Raw genomic sequence first — 17,210 nt, forward strand, 5'->3', positions numbered from 1 at the left:
GCTTCCTTAATAACACCAAGTGACTGAACATGAAATGTACTGTATGCCAACGGCTGCACCACAGAAGGGAGCGTTGTTCTCGAGGAGAATCACGAGGGTCAGCGAGGGAGGGAGCAGGAAAGAGAAAGCCTGGCTGGGATGGAAGTAGACAGCGCAATCACACCCCAGGAGCAAACTGACCTTAACTTAGCAACTCATACTTTAGTATGTGATGATACCAAAATAGGTTCACAAGCCCCAAAACTGACAGACATCTTCAGACATATATAACAACCTGTGCAGGTCTTTAGTGATGGAGGTTACCTCAGTCCCAAAGAGGTCCCCAAGGACGCGGTGTCAGGGCCAGACAGGGATGCTCCTGCTTACACTTGAAGGAGTGAGCTGCTGAATACGATCTGGGAGAGGTTTGCTTCTATGCTGTGATCCAATATAAAATTCCCATTAAACTTCCTGATGAGTAGCAAATTTGCAAAAAATGAAATGAACAGTGGAACACCTCAACTCACTCATGTGTGTCACCAAGACGACGACCTCTTCTAACTCTGCTACACTGAAGCAGCTACTGGAGAAAATCAAACAGGTTAAGAAAGAAGATTAGTGGTTGCTATGACAGCGATTATCACTACATGGCTGCTGCTGTGGACCACTGTCTCTCTCTCTCTCACACACTCTCTCTCTCTGCTGGGAAATCCAGTGATTTAATCACACACAAAGTTTTAGTTTTGATTAAGCTTTATGGTGCGTTGTGTTTGAGTTAGGCTCCACGATGTGGGAATTAAGGCCGCTCACAGTAATCCTGAGTCATTCTGTGTAAAATGCTGAAATATAGTCTGTGAGATATGCTCACACTGGAAAACTTGTTGCAGCTTATCTCAAAGTGGCAGTTCAGACTGAGAACCATTTCAACACCCTTTTTAGGCCACTGATACCACAAATATAGGGGAAGTCAAAGATGAAAAAAAACAACACGCCCTTTGGTGTACTGTTGTTCAATTTCCTATGTTAAAAAAGTAACAGAAAATTCGTACAGCTATCTTGTTTGGAGGAATACGTATATATTTTCTATAAGAAATAATTGATTATTCAGGTACTCTGAGGAGGAGCTGTTGTTACTGCAGAAATGTAAAGAATTATACCGTATTTACTTGGTTTAATGACAACATGTTGCACTCAGGGAGCATATGGCTTGGAAATGTGCACTTTCTTTAAAAAAAATGGAAGAGGCAGGTGCCTTCTACCTCCAGTTTAAACTGAAAATCAAAGAGTTTTCTATTTGCTCACCTGCCAGTCTAAGCCAGGGCTCCAAGTGGGATTTTTTAAAAAATGTATATGACAAGATGTGACATTTCTGAGCAGGAAAAGTCAACTCTCAGTACTCTCTGTTTGCAGAAAAAATCATCCTCAACATGAAGTGAGGGGTCTGAGTGGCTGTCAAAGACATTTGATATCACGTTTTATTGTTTATTAGTGATTATTGTGACTTTTTAAATGAAATGAAATGAAAAAAATGAATCCTTTTCAAATTTTTGCCACATCATGCCACTGAGGCGGACATGACTGAGCAATGACACCGCAACTAACAATGCGCCACCTTGTGAATGCTTATGAGACATACAGTTAATTAAACTGTTTCTATCTGAAATGTGGGTTTTGATCAAATATAAGTATTTGATGTAAAAATAGAAGAAAAGAAAGCACAGACAAAGCACTTGAAATCTATCTTTTATTTATTGGTGAAAGGAAGACTTGAAGCAGCGAGATCCAATGAGTAAATTGGGCAAGGCACTGTCTGTCTTTTTACAGTATTAAATCTATTTCAGTCCTTTGTCACACATCAGCTTGGACAGCCAATACATGATGCTTCTGGTAGAACACACGGTGCAGCATTAACAAAAAAAAAAAGTTACTGTCCAAGGTCTGTAAAAGTATCTGTAACAGCAACATTTCTATATTTCTTTGCACATATAAGCGCAGCAATGGGCAAAAAAATGGATATGAAAATGCACCTCATTCAATAAAAGATATCAACATAAAATAGTCAGAAATATTTATCTCTAAAATACATTTCTATACTTGCAAAAAAGTGTAAATAAATGTTCAAACACTAATTTCTAACAGGCTAATTCCTCAAACTGAAATGTGGAACAATGGCACAATGAAGCACTTCACTTTCCTTTTCAAAAAAAATTTTTTTGGCCAACTTTTCCAAATTTCCACTCATGTTATAATACACCAACTTTTGGCAACACAATACACCATGAACAGAACGTTCTGTAGCGTGTGGTTTTTCATTGGTACTGCTACTGTATGACAGGCGTTGCTGGGGTGTTGCTTGTTCAATCAGCTTCCTCTATGTTAAAAATACTGTCTTCAGAATGCTGTTCCATTTTCAACAACAAAAAAAAAGCTTCTCTTTGACACATATTTCATACAAAAATACCCTTGGAGGTGTCTATTTTTCTTCTTTTTTCTTTCTTTCTTTCTTCCTTTTTTTTTACAACTTACATTTTAAATTGATCACATCTGAAAAAATCCCAATTACAAAACACACAAAAGTAATTAAATACATACAGTATATCAAAATGCATGCAATGGAAGAAAGTGCCCATCTGGGACAATATGTTTTGACTCGTCATTTAAAAGTAAACTGTGATTTTTCCAGTGCATTTCTAATGAAATCATTTTATTTTATGCATTTTGCTTTTTTCGTGTGAATTAATTGGCAGATTTTTTTTATTTAACCAACAATAACAGTGTGATTCCCTACTGGTTATATATCATGTCAAATTTGATCCGCACTGATAAGCACTATTAAACATTAAAGGCAGCGATATGAAACTCTCAGCTACAATAAAATTCAACTTCAAATATGCTCATCAATTATTCCATCTGAGTGCACACTCAATCTAGGAAAAAGTTTCTATAGAACGCAACCAAATTAGATTTTGAGACAAAATTTCCACCTCACTTCATTTCCATTTTGAAACAGCGTTGTGCAGACACCAGATATGCAGCAAAATGCAGCTTGATAAACAGGCAGATTGTAGCTATTTTTATAATTTAGATTGTTGCTAAGTAGATTTTGTCTAAAACGCAGGATTTGTCTAACACATTCATTTCCTTGAGCTGTAGCAGCAACTTTTACTCAAACAAGCTTGAAGAAAATGCAGATGAATGAAAATGATCTCATAGTATCACATTGTAAGTGGGCTGTAAATACTGTATGATTTGTAACAGCTGGCAGAACGTGAATACAGTCAACTGAAAAGCAAAAAAATAATAATACTGCTCTATTGATGCGCCACGCTGACCCTTCATATTGTGTATTTCTTCATGTGGACTGAGTGCAAATGGTTTTTTAAAACTACGGGAATGTATCATAGGAGGAAGAGACTGAAAAATCCAGCTGGCTGTGAAGAACTTTTGCAGGTTTACAGCAGCAGTATGACACAGTATTTAAACTGTGCTGAATTTAAAGTTGGATTCTGAGCCTTTTATTTTGAAATCACGATACGAAAATGTGAAAGAAATATGTAAAGAAATGTAAAAAAAAAAAAAGCTTGCACAATGTGTCGATGTGAAACGAGGCACGAGCCCTTTTACTAAAATGCTACATAAACCTCTTGTGAGGCATGTTCTAATAAAATACAGTATGTCCCTTTTCAACCAGTGACTTGCCTAAAATTCAAAGTTAGGAATGATAAGAAATTTTCCAGATCCATATTTGTACATCGCACTGCTTTGTGTGCAGCCACGTCGTGTTGTGAATTGGATTTATTTGGGTACAGAGAAAACAACTTAAATGAGGCAGGACTGCAGTCCAGGCAGATCGGCCCAGCTGTGTGTGTGTGGGCTTTTAGCATTAGTAAGTACAGACATCACATGCATTCAAACTCATCAATGCGCTGTTTGGTGTTCCCTGAACGGATCTGTCTGAGGGTCTTGTACTTGTCTCGTCCTGCTCGCACGTTCTCTGCGTGGATCATGTCGTTCACCGTTTTCTTGCTCTCGTCCCGAGCGTTGGCCAGCTCAGAGCTTAAAGCCTGGAAATACATCATCACGGCATAAATGTAAATGTATATAAGTGGACGACATCAGCACTTCATGAGGTAAGGACGAGGACTTACAAGTAGATGTTTCTGCAGGCGTTCATTCTTCTCTGCCTCGGTCATTCGCTCCTCTTCGCTGCGGTCCATGTAAGCGGCGGCAGCCGTCAGCTCGGCGCTCGCCTCTGCACTGCTCTCGTCATTCTCATCATGCTCGTTCCCTGCTTCGAGGGGTTCCTGGACATGAGCTGCGATGACTTTGTTTTTAAGCTCTTCTTTGGTCTTCTCCAGGTCTTCCTGCACCGTGGTCGCCTGAGGGAATGGAGAATGAGAGTGAGTGAGTGTTGGAAGTAATGGGACATGGGCATGTTTTCTGATGAATGAGATCTAAAATCTTCCCAACTAGATGTCACTAAACCCCTATTACTGGTTCTTTATTGTTTGTTTAAACAGAGAAGAGAAGCTTTCTATTTTATTTTTCTGTACATAAAATAACTTTGACAGTGAGAGAGATGTACTGAAAGCACAGACAAACTTATACAACATGAACAAACACCACCAAGGAAGCTGTATCCATGATTACTCTCCCGTTTTTTCCTGTTTCAGTTCCTCTCCTTCATACTTAAATAAAGGAAACATGCTCAGGAAACACATTATAAATCTGAATGCTTGTTCTATGAGCTGCTAGGAAAAACACCCAGTTATGAGTAAGACTGGAATGTGAACTGAATGTCTGCCAAGAATGCACAACATGGAAAATATCAATTAGCACAGCGGCCTTTTTATGAGCTAGAATATCATAATGGCTCATAAGATTTAAACAGGATTTCCTTTACACAGACTCTGACGTCACCACTGCAGAGTCACAATGCCCAAAATAAGTGAAGGGGCTGGCTAGGCAAAAAGACCAAAAAAGACATGAGGCAAGCTGGGAGCATTTAACCCTCCCCCCTCCCCCAAAATCACACAACAGAAAGATCCCAGGAATGCCTGTTCTGTCTGCGTCAGGAGAGGCATTCCTGGTGTATGTGATCAGGCACTGTGCTGATCACAGATGACAGGAATGCACAATAAAATGCAGAATTTTACATTTCAGTTTTGATTGTTATTTAACAGGTTATTGATGCTCAGGGGTGCAACAAATATTATTTTTTTCTCTAAATTTATGTGCAGGCAATTTCTTGAGTGTTCATAAATTACACTGAAGAGGTTAACATTCTGTTTCAACTTTCAAAAACCTATTTATGAAACATTTTATCGTCATCACATGACAGCAAATCCTTGCTGAAAATGTGTATCTAATATCATAATATTTCATTTTCAAGATCAAACGTTTTCACAGGCAGAACACTAACTGTAGAAACACAGTGTTCTGCCTGAGCTAATCACTTCTCACCACACGGTGGTGCTACAGTACAAGTCTCACTTATTTGGAATAGCAAAAGAAGAGGGAGGACAGTGGGCTGTATACATATTAAACTTTTCTCATGTAAATAGAACATTATATTGACTATCACCGTAGAAGAAAGGTTACAAAAAAAAATCAGATTGTACCTTCTGTTGCCACTGCAGTGCCTCATCTTCCTTCTTCTTCTTGGCATCTTCCAGCAGGGAAATCTTTGAGGTGAGATCAGCCAGCTCTGTGGCCTAAAACAATATTTATCATATCATTGTCTTTCCTTATATTAATAGCAGAAGCTTCACAATACACACCATACTGCAACTGCACACATGTATGAAGTTCTGATAACTGACCAGGTGTTCTTGGTTCTTCATCTGGTTCTGTGACTGCTGCAGAAGCGCCATCTTGGCATCCTCAGCACCCCTCAGCTCTGTCTCCAGACGCTCAGCCTCCTCGTGAGCTCGCTTCCTCTCCAGCTCGAGCTCCAGAGCCCTCTGCGTCTGCTCCTCCAGCTCTGGATACGTTCACACACACAGAAAGAGAAACACAAGGTAAGTATCATATGAGAAGAAAACGCCAAAAGACACTTCTGACAGGTCATCCACCTTGCTGGGCTTTCTTTGTCTGCTCCTCGATCTGCTTTAGTCTCTCCATTAATTCCTCCTTTTCCTTTTCAATCTTTTCCTTCTCCTTCTCTGCAACTTCTCTTTTCCTCTTTTCATTCTCCAGCAGAGCTCTGATGAAAAGCAAAGAGAAGAAAGTGTGTTAGTTTGTACAGTAACCACAACCAGCTTGTGATCACCTTATTTTAGTTTACCTATAAGTGTATCTAGCTGGTCTAAAAAGTTAACCACAAAAGGAAATAGCATTTCTATAATCGTTGACACAGAAACTGAGCCTATGGTATGTTACTGTAATCAAAAATATTCCAGCAGCATGTGACACTTACCTCTCCATCTTTTTGTGATTCTTCTCCTCCCGAGCCTGAGCCTTCATCTGCTGCACTTCAATGGTGTCGGGCTTGCGGCGGCGCATGTACAGCTCGTGGTTGCCCATGCACAGAGCCAGAATACGCTTGTTGATACGCAGCCTTGGAGCATAGAAAACAAAGTCCTGCAATGATAAAATGTTTTTTATTAGAAGTCAACACAGAAGATGCTTTAAGAAAAAAATGTTTAAGGAATGACGATAACATACGGGTGCTTTCTTGTCAATTGGTTTGATGACAAACTTTTTGTCATTGAAGGAAATGTTCCTTATTTCACTCCAAGGAAATCCAATTTTAGGTGTCATTCTGTGGAAGGAAACAAAAACTCCTCATCAGCTTCCCTTCACTGGACAACAGCTGGCAGCAATGCACAACTACACCGTGAGGGAATCACTTACTTGTCATTCTGTTCGTAAATGTTGAGACCCAAAGCGTCCACACCCAACCACAGCTCTGTTCCTTTCTTATTCTTGATGTTGAAGTAGTTGACTCCATACATCTCCAGATCTTGAGCAATTTTCAAATACTCCATCATGGACTCCTCTCTGTGGACAGATAAGAAGCATCTTTAATTAATGCTGATTGAAGAAACATTGTGAGACGTTTGAGGGTGCTTCAACACGACTACAGAGTACACTTATGGTGCCACTTTGGCTTTGGGTGTGTAGACAATAAGGATTACTTGTGCAAAGTAGCAGATGCAAGTTTGCACCAAATTTTGCTATTTTGTTGTAAAATAGAACAAATCGTTGTGGATATTTATTTAGCTCATCTGTAATGATTCAGCATCGCAAAACACACCATTAACTTTTAAATAGCTGGTCATATTCTGCTGACATACTCTTCTGACATTCACACACATAGCTGCTACACACATGAGTGTGCAGAAATATCTGAACTGAGACGCAGCTCAAGTGTGAAACTGCAGACTGCCGCACCTTGATCACCACATAGTAACTCTATGTGGTGATCAAGGTGCAGACTCATATCTCACAGATGTGTGAAATGCAACAACAAAGCTAACAGCAGCCTACACTGAAACTGAGTGTAAAGCTATACATTATGGTTTGAGGGTTTAGACAAGTCAGCATATGTGTCAGTGGTCACCTCATTAAGCCTTTGTGTTCTTCATGCCACACTTGAATCCTCTCCTCCCACTGTTCCTTGTTGAGTTTGTGCTGATCCAGAACTCTGAAAATGTGAGATGTTCAGGTGTCAGAGGTCATTCAGAGCAGCACTGACTGCTAGAGGATAGAAACCAGTGTTACCTCTGAGGGAGCAGGTGTTCACTGTTCAGATAACCTGGTGTGTGGACTTCCTTGTTGTAGTCAGCGTACTTGGCCTGCACAGCGTAGGAAGCCAGCAGGACTGCTGTCTCCGGAGGGCAGTAGATGTCATCATTTAAGATCCCCTCCTTCACCTGCAGGAAGAACAGCCGCTGCGTGGCATCCTGGATTAACTCCTCCGAAACATCCTCAGGGAAGAATTTGGCACGGAACTTAAACAGCAGCGGGCTTTCCTTCCTCACATCCTGGGCTGTCACCTAAAATAAAACGTGACACGGGTGAAAGGTTGAGGTCATACTTCTGTCACCACAGAAGTAGAGTGGAGCCTTGGAGTGGAGCCGTGGAGTCTTGACAAAGAAGATCCAAAAACAGCTCACCTTCTTGTTGAGCTTCAGCCATGTGGAGAAACCCTTTGTATCCTGGTACTGCAGCCCAAAGTACCAAACCTCTCGCAGGCCGATGGTTTTCACCACCTAAAACATAAAACAAACCCATTAATGGAGGGCCTCTAAGCCTTCTCACTCAACTGTTGCTTATAGTTTTAAACAACAATCAAAATCCAACATTATAACAATAATTTGATTTGATTTGATTAGTGTGAATGGTTAAAAACGTCTCCTATACCTGGTCAAAGAGCTGCTTTCCTGTTGTGTTGGGCTGAATGGCGAACTCCAGTTCAGCATCCATTGTGGTCACTCTTACACTAATCTGTGGAACAGAGCAAAAAAAATATTAAAAAGTGATATTTTACACTAAAAAAAGAGCTACTATCCTTGCTACAATCAGGTTGTTACAAAGTCCTGGTTATGTTCTAACAGCTTTCTGAACATTTCGTGCTGCTAAAGAAAAATGTGAGAAATCAACTTTATACAGATGTTAAAAATCGGATTAAAAGCTGTGATCATGTATTAAGATCAGAGTTGGGATACATATAATGGGATACAAAAGTGAAAATAATAAATAATAATTTTATTGTGAAAAAACTGATTCATGTTTTCTGTTTAACTGTGGATGTTCCTTTTTTTCAAATAAGCCTAATTTCACAATAAACTTTTCTTGCACAAAAAAGCTCCTGAAAGCTTAACTCAACACTAAAATGTCATCATATGGAAACAATCTAAATCCTTATGTGTTGTTAGGCGCTGGTACATTAGCTGATTAAACCCCTGAAGAACAAGGTAACTGCAGTCCAATCCTACATGCCCTCATTTCTTTTGACATACACAGGGTCGATGAAAACGAGTCTTTTGGACTCACACTACACGCCAATATGTGCCACTATAGCTCTGACTCAAAGTAGAACTTATCTACAGGAAGTAACCACATCCTCTGGTGGCTGGGCCTTGTGAGGCTCGGCTGCTAAACACTGAGCTCTCATGAGAGTCTTCTACATCCTGTCATGTATCAAGCAACCTGTCAGCTGCTCGACTATCTGCAGTAGCAGAATTTAACAGTGTGTATAGACTGTGAAAAGTAAGTTTACCTCTGTCTCTGGTAACACACTACTCTGTTACTGCTCCACCAGCGAAGCACTTCGTATTGAAATCATCTGGATTCTTTGTGTTAGTGCAGAATCATATGGCAAATGTTAGAACAGATTTATTTAACCTAAAGGTCTCAGACAGAGGCTGTCCAGTCAAAACACAAATGTACTTAGTAAGCTGACTATGCAGGAATCTCTCATTTTCTCTGTCCTCTTTGAGATGACCAAAACAGCAGCATGCATGTCTATTGGGAAATAACTGTGCAGGCAGAGGCCCACGCCTGCCCTGAACAACAATGGTACGCATTATTTCCCAGTTGTGGGGCTGATTAGAGTTGCGTTCTTTCCCATCCATGTCAGCAGGACCCCATTTACTGCTCAGGACACTTGCCCTTCTGTCACTTCCTGTCATTCCCAGCAGTGAAGAGCTGAAGTGAAACCTTCACTCTGGGACAAACTGAACTCTTTAATAGCCATCTACAGCAGTTGTGAACTCCGATGAACATTTTTGTATATGTGCAGATCAGAGTTGAGTTCGTGACCACCCTGCTGGTGTTGAAGCACTTTCATTTCCTGACTCACAATGGTTAATCTTGCATGAAAAAGGGAACTGCGCTTAGACATTTTCTGCCTGGTTTGGGTGTGTCTCTTATGGCCCAAATTCAAAAACTCTTAGCGCACTATTATTAGCACATGTTCGAAAACACCCAGGTCAGACCCACGTGTCATGTTTCCATGACTATTTCAGTTTTTTTAATCAGTTTTTTAATCAAAGTTACAACCCCAAAAATACAAATGTTTACATTGGAAAACATATATAAGAGCAAGTTACCTACAGGCGTATTAGGCTATAATGTGGAAATAATGATCACTGACCATCATAGGAGCACCTTGTTTTAAGTGTTATTACATTTAGCTAGTGGCTATGTCCACAACAAATTATTGCTTATCTTCGCTGTCAGTAATCTTGTTTAATTCTCCAAACTCATACACAGTAACCCCACCCTGCAAAATCTAAATGATCCCTTTTACCCAAAGGTGAACCATAGGAAACACCCTTGGTTACCTCACCAGGAAGAGGAAGCGATACTACTGAGCATTTCAAAATAAAGCTGAGTCCCGTATTTTTAAATTATTTTTGAGATGGATCTTGAAGAGTAATCCCTCTTCTTCAAACCATATGACAGAGAGTGAAACTCACCGGGAGCACTTGAGTCATCATCCATACTTTCCCACAGTGTTATCAATCTTTCCAATCCAAAGAAGATAACGCTAAGTCCCATCACCGTGTGCATGATCAGTTAAAGTTAAAAACCAAACATCACAGAGCTTCTCAAGAAACTCTACCCATAACCTTTAAAAAATCTGATTCATACCAGAGTCATGCCATCCATAACCCTCACAAGGTCAGCAACCTAAGTCAACAACTCCTTAACAATGCCGCCTCTTGGTTACCATGGAGACCACACCACTGACTTGCAGCTTATCTGTAGGATAAGCCGAGGACGTCAGAGGCAACAACTACGATCTTCTGTTTTTCCTAATTCCGACTGGAAAATGTTATTAAAATATGAACACAGGGTGCAAATATGTGGAGACCCTTAGCCTACCTGTCTGAGTTAGGGGTAACAAGAACAAGAAAAACCAATAATAATGCAATAATGCAATAATAAGTTCATTCCAACTTGGTTTAAACATGAATCCTCTTTTCGTGGTACATGTATCATCAAACTGATGACAGGAAGAGAGATATTTCTGTATCTGTTTTCTGTGACCACTGCTTCTTATTTTGGAATCCTATTTTATCATATTTTGTTGATTATTTTAATACATTTTAATGTATTTTTTTAATAGAACAAGCTTATTTAGGTAAGCTCATTACTGATTACAGACTCCGTTATTCATACTGCCTTTGTCTGCCAAGTGTGCTTTAGAGTTGAAAGTGATACGCGCACAAACACGTAGACAAACCGGATAGATTAGGCAGCAACATTCAGGCATGTCTAACAACACATCGTCTATATGTATACAACAGTGTCTAATTCTGTGTTTCTAGCATAATCCAATCCTATAATCAGACCCTCACTACAGCAGTGACCTGTGGTGTAACAAGTTGTATGACTTCAAGCAGATCTAAACCAGACCAGGTCCACAACGTAGTCAAAAAAATAAACTATCTGTGGCGAGGTTGCCATAATAATCAGCAACAGGTCAAACTGATCTGTGTGGAACAACAGTAACGCGTTGGCAGATGGAAAGCAGGACACAGACCTCCGGTCACTGGCACAAACCACCAGCTCTTCTGTTTAGAGTAATTACACAGACTGCTCCTCACAGTAATGCTCTGCTGCTGTTATTGTTTTATAGTCTGATCAGTCAGCCTGAGCTTTAATAGCATGGTGAGCATTTGTTTACTTCTTGCTTCACGTTATGATATTTTAGCATCGACAGCTGTAGATTCTATCCTATCCTGTACAAGTAATGATCTAATTTTAACTAAAAATAAACCATTGCATTAAATATAAACGCTGCTACTGTACCTGAACCTAAATAAGCCTGTAAAAACAGACCGAGAATAAGTACTTACTTTTAGAAACTTTGATTTTCATGCAGCTTCCAAACAGGAAAAAAAGGCAAAAACCTCAGAGCTTTCTGATTATAGTTTGTCCACTACCTCAACATGCTGTTAATCTGCTGTGCTATGTGCACTACAGACCCATTTAATCCCCTGCTTGCATACCTCCAGCTCTTTTCATTTACCCTGTCTCCATAGACACACTTGTTTAAAGTTTGGTTCTCCTGGCAAGAAAACGACATGACTTTCTACACGCCTGGGCAAACATGGTGAGTCAAGCTCAAGTTTTGTGTGATAGTAATAATATAGTATAAAGATAGTATATATACATTTCTTTGTATTTGTGGATGAAAATGTGTAACGATGTAATGAAACAAGCTGTACCACCACTGAAATAATTCTATTGTTCAAATGCAAGAGAGAGTGAGGGGAATTCCTTAATAAATCAAAGAATAATCTGTCAGAATTACAGCTAACAGCACAATTTATATGTAATAATAATAGTTAGCATTATATTTAATACAGCTGCATCAGGATGAAAAGTAACACGCTGAATGCTGCTTGGCACAGGCATACAGTAATGCTGCACTGCTGTAATGCAATCTGAAGTGGAGCATGGCATCTGAAGACCACGCTGGGGGAAGCAGGGAGGAGAACAGCTAGACTGTGATGTGAAAGTCCATATAAGGCTGCAGGCGAGGAAATTACCAGAAAGGAACTGATGTAAGTGCAGAAACCTTGAGTCACAACATGACTTCCTTGGGAAACTGAAGCACTGCCAGAAGGAGTCCAGCAGGAGCAGGGGTTTCTCAATAATTATTGCTTTTGTGAAACATGTAATGTAATTTCAACACTGGGTAAATAAACTATGTTTGTTTCCACAGACTAGGGCACCAAAACCAGCTAATGGAAAAAGTTTTTTTTCTTTTTTAAACAGTGAATCTGGTACTTCCTGAGCCAAGTGGAAGTAAACTTTCACTAGAGTTTTTTGGACATTTGCTGAATCTGTGTATGCAGCTTCCTTCTTTCATGGGCTGCTGCATCTTTACGTGGCGCCACATGCTCGACCCAAGCAGTGTCACAATGAGAGGTTTGAGTTTAAACCATTTCATCAGAAATACCACCTTTACCAGGTACATCACTGTGAATTTAAATATAAGCTGTAATGCATAGAGAGGACAGGGAGGATGACCTCTGTTGTTCTGCCTGGTTCATATTTTTGGCAGCACAATATAATCCTTTATTTTTATCTGATCCCACATGATCACCTACAAATCTATTCTGTCCACAGCTAGGTTCCACTTTCATTCTTAATACATGCACAATGCAGTTCAGCACTGAGTCTGTGAACTGATTTTTAAACTTCTTTGTAGGTCCTACAACTGCAACTGTGGTGTTGTTAAGATTAACTGCGTCCAAGCTGCACTCTGGCACAAACACTGACACTAAGTGAAGGAGTGCTGATCCAAAGTAAACCCCTGCAGTGAAAACTGTAAATAATCCTAATGCTTATCTGGTAGTCTCAGAAAGGAAAAAAAACAGGACACAGGTTTGATAATAATATGTGTATATATGTCCATAAATAAATATAGAAATAAAAACACATCACTTCTATTACTTGTAAGGTCTTATTAGAGGAATTCCTTTGGGGGAGGAAAAGGGCAGTGTGTAGTCTCTTTAAATAAACATTATAAATGCCAGGATGCGTAACATTTTTTTCCCCGTTGACAGCTGGAAAAAATATCGGGGAAGCTACTGGCAGAAACAATACTACAGGAAGAGAGCAGGTACAAGAGCTGGAGCCGTTTCTCTTCTATTTCTGTTTAATGTAGAAATGTTCCAGGCAGCGTTCAAGAGGTGCACTCACACTATAAACACTCTGCAGGTTAAAATAATATAAATCAGAAGATACATGTACTCTGGAGGCACAGTGTTAAAGATAAAGAGGACGGAAGCTTTGAATGTCTCACTGGTCAGCAGCAGTGATTTTTCTGGGTATATCTGAACACACTGTGCACTTTAAGGATAACACAGAGATAGTGTTTTATCTTCACAGACTAACATTCTGGCCTGTGTGAGGCATTCAGGGGCAGGGAGGGATTGAAAGCACTTTTCCTTTCTGTCTGGCACTGATGAAGCCAGGAGCAGAAATATTGGGGCTGTGCCTTTTCTAATGCTGATTGGATGGTCTTTGTGTGGTCCCTCTTCTTTGTGCTGAGCTCCACCAGCTCCAACAACAACAAAAAAAAATGGCCTCTTTTCTGATCTTGGCAGAAACAGAGCTTTCGAGCCTCCACTCTGGGTATAGGTTTGCCTCCGTTAGCTTCAGATTTGGGCAGCACAGCTGGCCTGGGTGACAGTTCAAATCCCTCCTTGTTAGAGCAGAGACTGAAAAGGAGGCCTTTCAGGAGGACTGGCTCGCTGGCGGCACTGCGGCCACACTTCCGCTCAGACCCGGTTCCATGAATTTCAGAGCATTATGCGCGCGGAGAAGTTTAAAGTAACGCAGTAACGCACAGCTTCCAAAGTGAAAGACTGAATGAACGATTAGATTAAAGGCGCTAATTTTAGTGATCATACGGGCGGGAGCGCGCACGCACACACGCACACACACTTAACGGAAAGTAGCACAATAACGTCGGTGAGTTTGAAAGGATGTTACAGGTTTATAACATCAAGGAAAGCATCAAAAGTTACTTTGAGATGAATAATGAGTAGTAGTCAGCACCAAAGCGGACTCTGCTGGGATGAAAGAAAGATTTTAAAAAGGAAGAAAAAAAGATGAGTAGATTCAGACTTACCGTTTTCGGCATCTTTGTTTCCTTTACGTCAGGGTCGAGTTTAATACAAAGTTATTAAATAAGACAACCAGTCAGCGAAACCAGCAGAAAACTTTTTCCCATCAGAACAACGGCGCCAACCAAACGCCTTCCCGTCTCGAGGACAACAAAACCTCACTTTGAGCCCGAGTACGAAGAGCTATTTCCAAACCTACGCGTGTGGGAGTGTTTTTTTTTCTTTGTTTCGCCCTAAAGTAAAATGGACCTGAGCTTGATTTCCTGCTAACGGTACCCCTGACTGCAAAACCACACCCAGGCCGATGACAGTACAGCAGCCAGCCAGACTGAAAGAGAGAGGGTTCAGACCAGCAGCAGACTCCGCCTGCAGCAGCCGCATCATCATCATCATCATCATCCTCATCATGGCTGCAGCTCACAGCAGTGCCCCTCACTGCTCTCACACACGCAGCGTCATTACACTTCACTTGTAAGGCCTTTCAATAAAATAATAACTGTACTATTACTAATGGTGCAGACATTTAAACTAGCATGACTCTCACAGCTGATTTTGAATTTGTCAGCAAATGAACAATACAAGTAAAAAAACAGAAAGTATTCACTTAGACTTGTGTTGTGAAACTTTTTGGATCTAATGCACACAGCAAACCTGTACTGTACATTAAAGATGCACAATATTATCAAAAATGAACATTAGCTATATATATTAGATTTAAAATGAAATAACAAAATAGAGGTATGGGCGTATGTTGACACTAATTTAACCACAGAAAAAGCTTGTTTTCTCCACAATTAGCTGTAAAAACAGAAGAATAATAACATTAGGAGCAGATCTGACTGGCAAAAACTCAAAATACCATCTGTATACATATCATAATGCAGCTTGAAAAGGTTTTCTGGTTCTGGTCATCTGCAAAGCTTGTTAGTGTGACCGTATTCTTTTTTTCTCAGTGATCAGTGCAGACGGTGGGGGGAAACACAGATGTAACAGAATCACGCTTTCACTTCTCCAATGTAGATTAGGATGAGTGAGAAATGAGCATTTTAGGCAAAGTGAGGCAGCTAACAGAATTAAACAGGCCAGGCTGCAGCTATATAATGATGCAGAAACTATAGCTTTGGGCGCTTGTAGCTGGAATGTATGGCTTTCAATGTGTTTTCATTTATAAGTGACAATTTCCAAAAAGCAGGATACATCTCTGTGGTGTACATATACATGCACAATGTGTGAGAAAAATTACACCAATTTGTGGTTTAAATGTAATATTCAAACAACAGGGACTACATAAGGGAGTCCCCAGTGACTGGCTGGTGCTTTAATATTCCCACAGAGAGCACTTCACAGAGATGTCACAGGGTCTGTATGTTGACTCATTCCTTCTCTCCCAGGGCAGGATGACCTCCCACAGTCTCTCTCTCACACACACACTGCAAGCAAAGACAAGATGGTGTGTAATTCTCCCAAATTAAGGTTGATACCTTAATAAATGTGATGAAATAACACACTAAGGTAATCTGTACACAGGTTGTTTTGTTGTTGTGAACAGATCAGACTGAATTTGCTGTATATGTTTACTGAGACAAGTGCTTTGTCAGTTAGTCTGGGACAGAGATCTCTTTGTCACATTGCATTAGTTATGAACAGGCCGCTCTGTCAGTGTGTAAAAGGAACATGTCAAACATGAATGTTTAAATCCCTGGATACAACATATCTCTGCAGCTATCACAGCACTCGACCAGCAGATGGTGTGCACAAGCCACACTATTTGCAATACTGCACTACACAACCAAAGTGTGTGAGGGCAGTAACAGCAACTTCTGAGCATATAATTCCTGACTGATACATTTTAACAAACACATGAACAGCTCTACATATCAGATAGTATAGCTTGTGTTATAGTCAAGTGTGTTGTTCCATGAAAGACAATGAAACACATGTTGAACAGAGTTTTGCTTTATTTATGGAGAGAAACACAGTTTGTCATTAAGACTTACATTTTGTTTGAGCCAACAGGCCCAAATAGTCTATTTTTGTATATTTTGGTCTATAAAAGCAATACTTTCCAGTCAGTGTGAATTACAATACGGCAGATCATCACAACACAAAAAAATCTATAGAGCTTTATATCTCCATTTTTACATTGCAGGTACAATGGTCTATTTAAACAGGAGAAATCTACACTTCAGAAAAGTGACCACTGCATTTACCAATATTAGAAAACAACCAAGTGTGTGATTTAAAATGTTTGTGTGACTTAACCTGAGTATTACACTGTATGATGTATATGTAGAGAGCCAGGTTTGTGTACCTCTTGTCAGTGCACTTTGTACACCAGCAGCTCCACATGGTAGAACAAACTGCAAAACATGGGGGTTCACAAGTAACAACTGACCACAACTGTCTGAACCAATTACTGTAACAGGTATGTAATGTGTGCACATCAAAAATCACTTTGGTCTTGATCTGAACTTAATATTATATTGACAACATCAGCGTTAACAATTTTAAACTAGCGCTAATCTAGTGCAAACTGGCCATAGATACCAAAAATATTAAATTACAATTGGTAAATAAATCAGTACTCAAAAGAACTCACAATTCAACACACCTCTGCCTCATTAAATCAACTGT

The 17,210-nt window shown here is 40.0% G+C and overlaps 1 protein-coding gene across 2 annotated transcripts; it reads right to left on the reverse strand.

The window, feature by feature from the left end:
* Nucleotides 1-1,709: 1,709 nt before the first annotated feature.
* LOC114445817 (moesin-like) lies at nt 1,710-14,908 on the reverse strand. Of its 2 annotated transcripts, XM_028421056.1 has the most exons (13): nt 14,582-14,908; nt 8,347-8,430; nt 8,100-8,195; nt 7,705-7,979; nt 7,544-7,627; nt 6,835-6,981; nt 6,646-6,742; nt 6,398-6,561; nt 6,054-6,184; nt 5,802-5,962; nt 5,601-5,693; nt 4,128-4,358; nt 1,710-4,043 (listed from the first exon to the last, which is right to left on the reverse strand). In XM_028421056.1, exons 1-13 carry the CDS (start codon nt 14,591-14,593, stop codon nt 3,879-3,881), a joined length of 1,740 nt encoding a protein of 579 aa, XP_028276857.1. In that variant the 5' UTR covers nt 14,594-14,908; the 3' UTR covers nt 1,710-3,878. The 2 variants fall into 2 exon arrangements, with proteins under 2 accessions (XP_028276857.1, XP_028276858.1); XM_028421057.1 differs by lacking the exons at nt 7,705-7,979; nt 8,100-8,195; nt 14,582-14,908 and having other exon boundaries at nt 8,347-8,405.
* Between the last annotated feature and the right edge of the window lie 2,302 nt (nt 14,909-17,210).

The sequence above is a fragment of the Parambassis ranga genome, chromosome 14, assembly GCF_900634625.1.
Source record: "Parambassis ranga chromosome 14, fParRan2.1, whole genome shotgun sequence".
Lineage (NCBI taxonomy): Eukaryota > Metazoa > Chordata > Actinopteri > Ambassidae > Parambassis > Parambassis ranga.

Coding starts and splice junctions, on each gene's coding strand:
- LOC114445817 (XM_028421056.1), bottom strand. Junction 7,980..8,099: donor GGCTGAAGCTCAACAAGAAG/GTGAGCTGTTTT, acceptor GTTTTATTTTAG/GTGACAGCCCAGGATGTGAG. Junction 7,628..7,704: donor GAACACCTGCTCCCTCAGAG/GTAACACTGGTT, acceptor TCACATTTTCAG/AGTTCTGGATCAGCACAAAC.